We start from the raw sequence: 13,969 nt of genomic DNA, 5'->3' as shown, positions 1-13,969 counted from the left end.
GTCTCCCTATTATCTGAGGGAAAAGTATTCCATAGTTTGAGAGCAGATCCAGTGTTCTTCCTCTGCTTCTCTACATCTAAGAAATCCGCAGTGGAGGACCAGACTGGAGGACCAGACTGATGGTAGGACTTAACATAAAACAACACAAGGTCTGCAGTGTAGGCCGGAACTCCTCGGACACTAAAGCTTCATGTACAATCAAAAGTGCTTTAAAGTTAGGTCTTATTGATACATGGAGCCAGTGTGATGGACTCTCTTTTTAGTTTAGATCAGTAGACTAGAAGCAGGATGTTGAAAATTCTGCAGACTCTTAAAAGTCCTTTAAGGGAGGCAAGAAGAGCATGTTACCAAGGCAGCGCCCTTGATATAAAATGCCTTCCATGAGAGACCAATTATTTGAAAAAAAATAATAATACAGAAGGGCTTTTAACAGAACCGTAATTGAAACGTTGTTGGTTTTATCCACAAAGTCATTGAACCTTCTAAAGACACAGTTTCTTTCTTATAAAAGGAATGTTGAAATGGAAATAGATTAACTTTGAACATCACTGTCTTGGTTAGCTTTCCTTAAAGGTCATACCAGCATCTGATTGGAAAGAGCCCCATTCTCATGAATTGGACAATCTATTTGCAATCCCATTTGACAAGGTGCAAAAAGATGTGAATGGACATCATTATGTATAACACTGAACTGTCATGTAAAGCAATAACTACACATCTATGCAGCTTGAAGGTCTAGTAAACTGTATTTGGAGCACTAAAGGATTTCAGAGGATTTTATGAAAAAGCATTGCTATTGATAATATCAATGAAAACAGGCTTCGTTCTTGATCAGAATTTCCTTGGGAATTCTTTGCAGGAAGTGATGACAGTAGGTAATATGGAATGATGAATGATATTCTTATCTCTTCCGGTGCACTCCTAAGATAAGAGCTCTCATTGGCTACTATTCATATTATCAGCAATGTAAGGTGAATGAAAGAAACCCACAAAGAAGAACTAAAAGTGAAGAGAGAGGCAAGAGTGTGCCTTAAAATAGAGGACACAAGGATGAAAATGTAAAAAAAAGAAAAGAAGAAAGGAGAATCTAAGTATAGAGGCATGAAATATAGTGGGATGAGGTGAGAAAGAGAGAGGTGACCTCCATCTCGACCTCCACCTCCACAAACCACAACAAGCCTCTTCATCTCAACCAGGGCACTATGGCACATTTCCCGTCACTGGGGGTGGCAGCAGGCCACACATTGCAGCGAATCAATCCAACTGCTGCAACCTCCGCAATCCACACTTTCCTGCTGGTTCGTTATGTACCCAGATGCTATGTGCGAAGCAGTGCTTGTGAGAAATCATATTCCACATGCCGCGCATACCTCGGTTTGAAGTCATCTCCATGTTGCAGAAAACAAGACTTAAAGAGGCTTGGAAGAACTGATGCAAAAAATGTACAATTGAAGGCTTATTTTCATGCCATGGGGATGAGTGCATGTGTGAAATTAACAATGTGGCAGACAGGGACAGATTATTTCTAAATGAATTGTTACTTGAAATTCCATTTTAAACCTGTAATTTAACATTAATAAAACTCAGAAACATCATATATCATGCATGTCTTAAAGTCCTACAAACCGCGCTCTCCTTTTATAACCACTCACACAGCATTTAAAATGTTGCTTTAAAGGGGTATGTGGGCCATAAATATGTTTTTATAATGGTTAATGAAGGGTTTATGCAGCCACTACAACTGTAATCCCTCCAAAATGGGAGCATATATCCAAGTGAACAGGGAAGGACTCAAGCTCCATAATACCTAAACCCCACATTGCACTGCAGTTGTGTTACTACTTGGCAGTCCCTTGGATAAAAAAAGGCTGTTATTAGATTCATTGCATCCCACCCTGCCTCAAAGCCACCCCTTCCCACCTCCAGCTCCCATCGCTTTCCTTTCTGCGTTAGTCGTTTGCAAATTGATAACGGAACCAGAGACCCTGCAGGGTCCGTAATTCAATATTGGGATCTAACAGTCTCAGATCAGATATGATGGACTGTAATCCTCTCTGCGCTGCCACAGCCACATGCATTACTATATCTCAGTCAGTGCCCCTTGAGCTATCAGCAAGTCACTGTGTTTGCTGCAGATGAATGAATGAATGAATGAACGAATGAATAAATGAGTGAATGAATGAATGAATGATTGACTGGGGATTTTTTGTATCAGAAGCAGGCCAGTACTAAGACGAAAAAAATCACTGTGGCAGACTTGTGGGTAAGTAGGCATGACAGCATGTGATTAAAATGAGTGAGTTAGTGAGTACTCCCCCAGCACACACACGTCGTAGCCACCAACACCACTATACCCAGGCTGTCCTCTACTCTCCTTTTTGTCCAATTTGAAAAGATGTAAAGTGGGGGAGTTGTATTTAGAGACAATTATGATCCCACTGTTTACTTTCAATTAGGATTATTTCTTTCCTAAGGCTACAAACACCTTTATTTCTCTGTTGGAACATTAGAAACCATTATCTCTGTAAGGGGTCTTTTTACCGCATTTAAGAAAAGAAATGAGTAAAAATAGGCTGAATGTGAATCCAAACTTTCACTGATTTTGTGTACAGGGACCCTAGAACTATAACTGGTCACATCCCGTTTGGACTACTGCAACTCTCTCCTCTTTGGTTAACCTGACAAATACATCCATAAACTAACCTGACTCCACCAGATGGAATGATTCACATTATTCGCATTTGTTCAGCATATCCATCTGGGAACTCTCCGTTGGAGATCTTTTGGAAGAGGCAGAAATACTGGTTGCTGATTGGATAAATCATCTGACAGGCAAAATCAACCAATCAGATCAACGAAGTGTATGACGTACTAACAGAGCGTCGAGGCAAAGTAAACAACATGTCGGTAAAGAATATTTGCCGTTTGTGTAACGTGAATTTACGGATAAAAGGCACAATTCCAGGTGCCCGGTCCGTATTCCAAAAGAAGGATCCAAGAGGAAAAAAGTGTTAGCTAGCGGCTTGCTCAATAGCTGCGCTCATCTCATCCACGAAGGAACAGTCGCTTCTCGTTGCGTAGCACTTCGAGCCTTTAAAGCCAACCCTGATGAAGGCAACCTTCTCCAAATTTACTCTGCAGTAAGTTACTAGACTGAACTAAGAGTAAAACACAATGGAGCTTGCCAGATCAGGATGGTCTCGCGAGGCTATCCATAAACTACAGCCAGTTCAAAACTCTGCTGCCCGTATCTTTACCAGAACCCCCTCCAACAGTCATATCAAACCTCTCCTACATCAACTCCACTGGCTCCCCTTTAAATACCGCACCATCTAAAAGATGCTCCTCCTTACATTCAAGGCCATCAACAATCTCGTCCCCCAGTATCTCACTGAGCTCCTCCAGGTCAAGACACCCACCCATTCTCTCAGGTCCCCTTCTCCATCCAGCTCATCCTCCCACTTGCCCGTCTGGTTACCGTGGGCTCAAGAGCTTTTAGACGCTCTGCTTCCATTACCACTTTCAAATCTCCCCTGAAAACTCATCTTTTCAGACAGGCCTTCTCCCTTTAATTTCTTTTTCTCTGTTAAGACTGGGATGACCCCACCCTCTTCTCTTTGTTTTTGTTTTTTCATATTAGGTATTATTATAAGTATAAGTATTATTATGTAGTTTTATTGTCTGCTTCTATTACTGCTTTTAAGACAGTGTTTTTATTTTTTGATTTTGTAAGGTGACGGTGAGTGTTCAGAAAGCATCCATAAATAAAATGTATTATTATTATTACCATTATTGTCATTATTATCATTAAAAAGGCCACATATGACTATTGGTGCCTTTGTCTCCTAAAGACAGCCCTGTGGAGGCCAAGTAAAATCCTATACCCGGTTTGTGCCATTAGACCACTGAGCATGGGACATCTCAAGCACTTTATAAAAGGGAAGTTTCATCTATTATTCACACTTCCGGCAATACACATTCCACATGTTTCTCTTCCCATACATTAATATTTCAGCCCCCCCCCCCCCCTCCCGGCCCTTCCTCTTCTTCTCACTGCCCTCCCGGTGGACATTTTGTCGACATAAATCTCAAAGTGACATTAAAAAGCCCTAAGATGGCCTCAGTCAGTACAGAAGACAAGCTTTTCTCCTAACATCTATTTCCCCTAAATGCTGCCCGGGTCAAGTGTCACTCAAAAACATTGGATAACTATTACAGCAGCAACACAAAGTTTAACAGTACGTGCAGTGTAATGGGCTTCATATTTGTTATATAACACAGAAGAGGCTGGATAATGAATCATTTAAGACTACAGGAGAATTTACAATAAAAGAGTTCAGATGAGTTTTAAACTTGCATGTTTGCTTTGAGCATGGTGAGACTTTCGGTGCATTTCTTTTTTGTGTCTTTAAGGTCTTGCTGGGGACTTTTGTTTACCGAGCTAATTTCCCTTAGGAAGCACCCCTAAAAAGCCCTGCATGCTCAAGGTTACAAAAAAGGTTAAGGTTAGGGCTGTTGCCATCTGCCAATTCAACTGAAGGCAGATGTACACAGCCTGAAAGAAAGTGGTTCTGAAGAGTCTCAAATCAAGGATCACATTTCTTTTGTGTGAGAGATGATGGCATGGAACAACAATCCAAGGCTACAATCTTGAGTGCTACACAGTAGACACCGTACTGCACCGCTGAGCCAATGTGACACATTTTGGTAGCAGTTTCACCCTTGTGTTCAAACCATTAGTGAATTGCTCATGTTTACCTGTCAGATCTAGCTTGTTACACTCTAGCCCTTAACAGCATGATGCATCGTGGTAATGTGTGATAAGTACTGGACAAAGAGAAGAGATGACTTGAGCTGTGGTTTCTTGAGGCACATTTATTTAAATGTTCAGTGTGTAGGATTTAGTGTCATCTAGCCATGAGGTTATGAATTGGAACCAACTGAAACTTCACCCCTGTGCCAAGTGTGTAAAAGTACACTTGAGCCAGTGTTTGGTTTGTCTGTTCTGTAGACACATGGCAGTGCAACATGGCGGATTCCATTTAAGAGGACCTGCTCTGTTTGTGACATACAACTCAGTTTAAGCTAATGGAAATATAATTCTTATTCCCTTGATTATACACAAAAGAACCAGTTTTTAATATTTTATTCCATTTTGGACAATTGCATGCACATTTTCATTCTCAATTATGTGATTATTATTTTCTCAATCAATCATTGCATATAAAGCATGTCCAGTATAAATGTCCAGGATGCAACAACATATTCAGATTATTTGTTTACTTACCAAAACCTAAACTGTTATGTCACAAATGATATGACAAATACTAAATGAAATCCTTATATTTTTCGAGGGTGAAACCAGATGATGATTTCCTATTTTGTTTGAAAAAACTACATCACTTATGAAAATAGTACCTGATTAATTACCTGTTGAGTCGCTGATCGATTGAGCTCTACACAATGGTTACTTACTCTTAGAAAAGTTAGTGTGATCAATAGGAGCGTACAAAAATATTGATACACTTGAGCATTGCGATATGTTTTGTGATGCTGTATTGATTCTCAATAACACTGTATTGATTTAGAAATAAATAGTTAATAGTTTATATGCAAAGATTTGTGGTAGACAGCGGTTCAATTTGTGTTATTTAACCCCCTGACGGCAAGATAGAAGTGTTGTTGTTATATGTATTTTTGGTGGTGTTTCCTTTATACTATGACAATTTTCCTAATATTTGATTTAAAAATTATAATTGATTCCTCAAAATTGTGCTGTACATCGCCTTCCTTACAGAATTGCAAAATATTGAAATGTAACCCCTGTATCATGATATGTTTCATACATACCCAAGTGATAAAGCTTAGGTTATTATCTTTATGTCTAAAACATAGCACAGTACTGCATACACACACACATGCACACACATACACCCCTATGGTGCCATAAAATGTATATATAATGTATAATATAACTTAATACACTGATAATCTCCACTGGTTTACATAGTCTGCTGATTCAGTTCTGTATAGGATACATCTCAGAGATGTGGTGGTAACGGGATTGAAAGACTTGAAGATTCAAATATGGATAATACCTTGAGGACAATCTGCATAAAAATGAGAGCGATAATAATAGAACGGGTAGAATGATGGTCTGAGATATGTAAAATGTCTGGCCAGGCCTCATTCACTCAACTGTGATGAGTATATGCCTTTAACTTGCAGCTGGATTCATACTTCCGAAACATGTGCTCATGGTTTTTGACAGCATTCGCCCCAGTAAATTCATCTTCTTTCTTTTGTATCCAACACGCCCTATTTCTGTCCTTCTGCTTTCTTTCTCTCTTTTTCTCTCTTTCTCTCTCAACCCTCCTTACTCAGGGCACACTCCCTCCCTCTTCCTTATTGATTCAGTGAGGTTCAGTGGGTAGAGCACGGCACTAGCAATAGAAAGGGCATGGGATCAATTCCCACAAAATTTCAAGCATTCACTGGGCTGTCACTCGAGGATAATTTGACTGCAGGCTCACCCCACTGAATACACAGATGTATTCTGCTTTGTAATTGGTGCCCATCAGTGTCAAGTGTCTCTGCTAGCTAGATGTTCAAGGCGTACACTGCAAAATGCTCACATATTTTACTGTCTGATGAATCCTTAATATGCCAATATTATGAGCGTAGTTCTTCATTTTATAAGTAATCTGTCTGATTATTTGGGGAAATGAACCACAGTTCTTTTTTTAGAGATTGTATATTTTGGCACCATCATGGCTTGAAAAAAAAAAAATGACATACAGTGAGGGCATGTCTGAGGGCATGGTTTCTGCTAATGTCTCTTCCACCAATGCTAATATGATTAACTTCTATTGATGGGGTTGTATTTACGGGTCTCATGTAAGCATTTTATGAACACTAAAATAACTCATGATTCGTTTTAAATAATTAAGCTTCTTTAAAACCACTTAAGATTGAGATTTTGATGTAAAGTATCCACCATAGACATCATGAATGAATATGCATCTGCATGCCGGTCGTGTCAGACAGGTACTTCCTAAGAGCAAAGAGTATTCATTGGGACTGACAGCCCCTAGCACTGGCTCTACTGCTATTACTCAGTGTGTAAACATCAAACTGCGGCATGGAACTACTCTTCTGAGGCTTACAACAAGTCTGTGTAGGAGAAGATCTGCAAGTCATATTCTGGGACCAAGAAAAAAAAGTGGGGGTTCAAATGTTCTTGGTAACTGAAAATGACAGAAGCTGAGGCACGAGAGCTTGCTTTCCAACTAGGAAGATATTTGTATATCGGTGCAGCTGCACACACACACTGTGCAGAAGCAACCCTACTTGGGCCAGCCTCAGCGAACAAGCAGAGCGTGTCTCAGGAGGGACAGAGGGGCCTCAGAGGCTGCCTGGCAAATCTGAGCCTGACCTCCCTTGGGACAGACAGAGAGGCAAACTGGATTTATATCTTTGTTTTTAATCCCCCTTACACGCTCCACTCGTCCTACAGTAGTACTTTGTGCAGACTTCATGGGACAATACAAATAACAACAAAAAAAACAGGGGCATGTGTGTCAGGGAAAAGACTTATTTTTGTTCTTTTACTCTGTTACATTAGAGAAAATGCTCGTCTGTGTAGCTCCCTTGTGTTTTCCTAACTAAATTTATTTTTTTTAAAAGTGGCACAAAATCTTACTGGCTTTTGACTCCATTGCTGTATAATGCTAGACTTTTATTCAGACTGAAATGCCATTTCGTTACCACCCCAGAGGGAGTTTAATTTGCCCTGACCAGTCACTGTCACTGAAATATCCATCGGCTTGACGTCATTTTCAGGCGACACAGAATCTGTATGAGCCGTGGCTGACAAGAGCCAGCTTTATCACGCTAATCAAACTTACCTAATGGATTTTACAGGACAAAGAAGTGACAATAAACTCAGTAATCCTGTTCACTTCCAAGATGTAGAACCAACTATGAGTAGCCTCCTAAATCCTCCCCACCCATTTTCTTAATTGCCACAGGAGCCGACTGTTAAATTAAACCCATGAGGATAACAGCAACAACACTTTTTCATCTTTTTTCTATAGGAAATCCCTTCAGTGCACAGCTGTTCTGGTTTAATGGCTGCTGTTTCAGTCAGTTGATTTACAAAATGCTCAATGTCACACAGATGTCAAAAGGAATCCCACCTATAAAGGCACTGACTGACTCGGCTGTCAGCCGTTGATTCCATTAAAGAGCAACACCAGACCTTTGAATGGCTTGACAAAGATTTAAATGTGGCCGGCGATTCACAAGTCTGGAATCAGGCTAGTGAGATGTGCATGGAATTACAACCACACTTCACGAGGGAAAGATTTCTCAGAAGTGAGAAGAGAGTGGAATTGGGCCGTGAGCCAACACAGCATCCATGGTTTCCCCAACAGGCATTCATTGTGCACTGCTCCAATCGCCTGTTATTTCCCTACTTCTGAGCCAACGGGGTTTGTATGTAGAGAGTAGACTCAGATACATAATGGCATCAGATACAGAGAAAAACTAAATTATGGATTCATGAGTATCAGCACACGCATGCTTCATGCTTGTCTTTGTGTTCACATGTGTGCCAGTTTTTCTGCGTCTGCCCATATGCTCATGAATGTGAGCTGAGAAGCTAACGTATAAAAGGAGGATAGAAAGCACAAAAGCAAAGCAAAAATAGATGGAGGAATACAAAGACACTGGGAGTGGACACAATAACCATGGGGAAAGCGAGGGAGTGAGGAAGAAAGAGAAGGAAAAAAAACAAAAGGAGTAGGTAGAATGTCATTATCCCCAATGGACACAGCTTGTCTTTGTTCCAGGACACAGAGATTCATTTAGATCACCACCTAACAGCAGAAGCAATAGCAATGAGTGGAGTGTGTGTGTGGGGGGGGGGGGGGGGTGCTGCCTCCTATACGCAGTTCCGATTATGTGAAACCCGAGACCGTAAAGTATAACTGCATTAGCACACAACTTAACATAAAATAGGAGATCACTTGGCTGTGGGTAAAGAAAAATGCACCTCAAGCCATGTTTTAGTTTTACAGAGCATTTCATCATCAGCCAAGACATTTTCTGTGTGCCATTACATTTTAAATATGCTGCATTGCACGACTCTTCATACTATTAAACTAAGCTCAACACGAAGCTGCATTCCTGAAACCCCGAACTTAGCATCATAAAAGGCTGTGTTTTGCCCTAAAGAATATTGTGTTAGCATTTGCATTTAATATAGCACATACGTACATGCTGTACACGAGGGCTATGTGAATGCATATAAACAGCTCAGTGTGAAACAAAATAATATGCAAAAAGAGTGCTTGGTGTGAACCTATAGAAACGATGTCAATATGAGGCACAGAGAAGAATAACATAGTAACAAGTAGCCATTTAAAACACAACGTAGCCATGGTAAAAAAAAGCAGTAACAGTTGTAGCCGTCCACTTTAACAAGAACCATTTCAAATTCTAGCCATAATACTTTTGAAATCATTCACAAGTTAACATGCAGAAATTTGACAATACGAGTAAATGCAGCAAGGCGTACCTGGGAATTCAGTCACTAATGAGATTTGTTAACATGTTGAAACCCTTGCTGTCTATTTTTAAAAGGCACAAGTACAAGTTAAAGTCTGCAATTTATCCATCAAGAAACCTGTTCATTATACAAGGAATATTGTAATACGTCTTGAAAAGCAGAAGTAACATAATAAACCTGATTTCTGCCACAGATGACTAGCTACACATAGAACAATCAGCCTACAGCCATCAATGACAGCAAATCATTCATGCACAGATCCTGGGCCATGATAATAGACTGGATGTGAATAACACTTGCAGCAATAGATAAAAAATAATAAACCATCATATTACTGAAATGTCAACTAAAAGCGCCACAACCTGTCACTTCACTGTATCATAGATGTTGATATCATGATATGAAAAAAAAATGGTCATTTGCTTCCTCAGTTTTCTCCGTTTTTATAAATATCACTATTTTTGTCAGAAGGTTGTTTTTCACAAACGTCATCAACTATTACCGATGCATACAAAAGAGCTTTAACAATGCTTGCTGCCATGGTGATGTTTTTGGCCAACAAGAAAAGGGTTGAGAGTGTATAGCTTTCATTAAATGTTTTATATTCTAGGTTCAAATTATTTGACGATAGGCTTGCATTGGGTATGATCTGGTTTACATTTGGTAATTTATTTGACTAAAATATTGGCAAAAACCTACCCTCTCTGATTTGAAACAGTGAGCATAGCACATGTTGCCTGATAGATATTTATTAAACGCAGGGATAAAGATTCAACAAGTGGGCTGAAATGTCAGCTCACTCTGCATGGTGTCAACATGTAGGCTTGAGACTTATTCACAACATCCAGTGAAAATGACTTGTATATTTGAAAGCTTGTATTAACTGAGGGCAGCTTTAGCTTTGAGGGCAGTGCCCTTTTATGTATATACTACAAACAGATGCGTCCTGATGTTCACATAAAGGGGCTGCCCGATTTGGTAGCTTTCAGCTGTTTGGCAGCTCTTTACCGAGTGACGTAATTGACTCTGGAGCAGTGGATTATGATGCAGGAGGAGTCTGAGGACTGTCTACTGGCATTTATATAATTTTGTCACCACTGGAAACCATTGTTGCGGGATGAATTCAAGCTGACAACAGCCAATGTCCTCCCTCAATTGGGAAAACGACAAAGTTTAAGCCATTTTCACCAAAGCTGCTCAACTGCAAACTGAGTACATATGGTTTAATATTCAATCTGCAACCAGCTAGGCTGAAAATATTTTTGCCCTGAGGTAAAGAAGGAGAAAATTATGTCACTTGATCACTGTTTGCCTCTGCAATCAATGCCATTGACGCTTTCCAACTGATAAACGAGAGGATATGTAGTGAGCCGGAACTGCTGTCTAAACATATGATGCACAACAGAAATGTGGAGAAATTAAGGTCTCAGTTTTCACATTAACATTTTGTCATTGAGCACTTTGCAGAGACAGAAAAAAAAAGCAGGAAACAGACTATTTTATAATTCCTTCCGAGGGAAAATCCAATTTGTCACTGGAATTTTGCATTGGTACAACTTTATGAAGCGAAGTTGAATACAGATGATCATATACCAAAAGTGACTTTTAAATCAAAGATGCTAGTTAATGTTTCAACAGAATCTGTTAGGAAATGCAGCAGAAGCCCTAGAGTTTAAGAATTATATTTTGATATAGTCATAAGCAGTCAGTACTCATGATTATACTTGCATCCTGCCCCACCCACGTCTAAAAAATGCCTTGTGATGTTAAAAACATGCCCCTTGTGGAATGAATAATCAGGAAGCCTTCTTTCTTTACACAATGCTAAATACGCAAAAAATTCACAGCTCCCCTGCTTTATACCCTCCATCTCCCTCAAGCCCTTTCCTTCACTTAGCCCACTCCATCTGCCATCTCTCTCTGCACACAGCTCCCACTCTTCATTCCCCTGCTTTGTTATGCTTCCTGCATGCTCTTCCTTCCTTTGCCATCCTCTTCTACTTTGTTGTATATGTCTTTTCATTTTCTTCATTTCCTACTTCATCTTTATCCACTTGTCCTTTGCACCCATATTCTCATTCCTACACCCGTCTTCTTTCTCCTCTGAGCCTTCTCTTTTTCCCTCTCACTAGATCCCTGCAGTGTGAAAGCAGTACCTGCGACACTCTGCTCCCAGTGTCCTCTCATCTAAATGAGATGTGCGGCCTTGCTGTATCTGATTCCTCGAGACAGGAGGTGAGAGCTAGCCTTTCTCCCACTTCGACACCTCAACAGCTCCTGTTATTTGTTTTCATAACACAAATATGCTGTTCTCGGTCACAGCACACATCACAAAGCTTTAACATCCCAACTCAAGCAGACAAAACAAAATAAATTCTACTAGATGGGGCCCTGCCTTTAATGGTACTTAAGCCAGTGTGTGAAGAAAAAAAAAGCTCCTCCGGAGGTAAGATTCATATCGGATTATTGCACAAGTGAAAGATAAAGACGCAAGGGGTGAAAATACTGAGAATATCCCCTGATATCTGTCTGTGCTAATGAATACGATTAATGTTAAGCTGCTGGAGTATCCACTTTCCAAATAATTTATATTCTCAGACCATGAGTCATATTATATCAGACAAAAGAGGTTTTTTTAACCAAGGCATACAGTAATATGTGAAAACTGGCAGCTATAGTGACAAACCATTATTGCTTCTGTTAAGGCCCAGAAAGGCACTCTTGTAAAACACTCATCTCAAGTTCCACGCATAACCTCAGAACAACACATGCTCACACATTTCCATAATCCCAAAGAGTGAACTTACGTGTTCGGTAGCGGTGGTGTGGGCGTGTGGCCGGGCCCTTGCCTGGGCGCCCATGATTCCAGCGTGACGTGGGTTTGACAGGGGCTGCTGGCTGGGAGGTGGTCAGCTGCGACTTGGCGGTGGTCTTTACAGTAGCTGTAGCTGTAGTGGAGGCTGTAGTGGTGATGGTGGCAGAGGTCTGTCCTGGTTTTGAGTTGGCTGCTCCGTTACGCCCATTACCAGTGCTGCTTCCTTTTCTAACAGTGCTGCGAGGAGTGACCTCCTTACCACTGGGTGGTGGGGTGAGTCGGGTGGCGCGAGTGGTGGAGGTGGTAACCACAGTCCCACTTATGCGGCTGCCAACGCGGTTGTGAAGGTGTGGGGCACGGTTGCCATCTCCATTGGCAGTGCTGCCATTGGCTGAGTGGTTTGCCGGTGGCCCTGATCGAGTTCTTGGCGCTGGGGCAGTACCATCCGCAGCTAGCGGCGTGGTAGTCGACACCATTGATGTGGTGGAGGCAGCTGAAGTAGTGGTGGCTGTGGAAATGTCAGGTCCCTTGGGCATGGCACTGGGTTTGGAGAGAAATATGGGGTCCTGTCCAATGCTACCTTTGGGATCCACCAGATCAGTGGGGACATAGTCTTGGACAGATCCCACAACAATCCATTTCAGCAGCATGAGACTAAGTCCCAGTCCTACAAAGCCCATTACCAAGGGCACGGCACAAAGCCAGGTCTGTTGGCGAGGCCACACAGCACAGGGGCCACAGCGTAGAGGGCCCGGGGCTCTGGGAGAAGCCTGTTCAGCCCCTGGCTCCTCCAGCGTCATGGCTGCCAGACTGCTTGCACCAGAACGCTCACTCATCCTGCCTGAGCTGTTTTCGTCTCTTGGGAGGTGTTCAGGAGGTCAAACAGGTGGCCAAATGATGGGGCATATATGAGGAAGGGGATGTGATGCAGGGGAAATGCTGGGCATCTTAAGGACGTACCCTACACAGTACCTAATCTATATATTAACATGCACAAATCATATAACATGAACTAATGCACAAGCACCCACAAGCACAAGCAGAGACAATCCCTCACAGTCAGGTACTACTAATTAAAAGCTGGCACAGCGCTCAAATGCATACACAAGCAACATAACCTACACTCCCTCTGGCGGACAACAAACCAAACTCTCTCTCACACACACACAAATATGCACAAGAACACGCTTCCACACACCAGCACGCAGGTTATGGACAGGTGAGAGAGCAAAGCGAGCGGGCGCCTCACTGTAGTTCAGCGTTAACGAAGCGATGATAAATCCCAGGATTGCTTCACTCCCTTGTTAAAAAAAAAAAATCCGACGTAAAAAGAACGAAGGATATCGATCCGCTTCAGACTGGAGCTGTAAATCCATGTGCGTGTGTGCGTGCGTAGATCAACAACCCAGACTACGGCAGCACCCTTCTCCACTCTCAATTGGTTGATTATCGGCCGCATAAACTCCTTAAAATACAAAACCACTTCTTGTTTCTTTATTCCTGTATTCTCTTGGGTTTCATTTCAGTTCATTTTACCGTTTCTACCTATGTTGGAGTGCTTCCCTTTCCTCTTGCAGGTGTCT

The 13,969-nt window shown here is 41.5% G+C and overlaps 1 protein-coding gene across 1 annotated transcript in view; it reads right to left on the bottom strand.

Moving 5' to 3' along the window:
* nrg3b (neuregulin 3b) overlaps nt 1-13,228 on the bottom strand; it is a 193,747-nt gene extending 180,519 nt beyond the window's left edge. Inside the window, exon 1 of the mRNA XM_083932403.1 lies at nt 12,379-13,228. Within this exon, the coding sequence (XP_083788529.1) occupies nt 12,379-13,222 (844 nt within the window). The 5' untranslated portion in view covers nt 13,223-13,228. The remainder of the gene's footprint in view (nt 1-12,378) is intronic.
* Between the last annotated feature and the right edge of the window lie 741 nt (nt 13,229-13,969).

The sequence above is a fragment of the Echiichthys vipera genome (assembly GCF_963691815.1).
Source record: "Echiichthys vipera genome assembly, chromosome: 18".
Classification (NCBI taxonomy): Eukaryota; Metazoa; Chordata; class Actinopteri; order Perciformes; family Trachinidae; genus Echiichthys; species Echiichthys vipera.
Note: the sequence above shows the minus strand (reverse complement) of the source record. Positions and strands in the feature narration are given on the sequence as shown.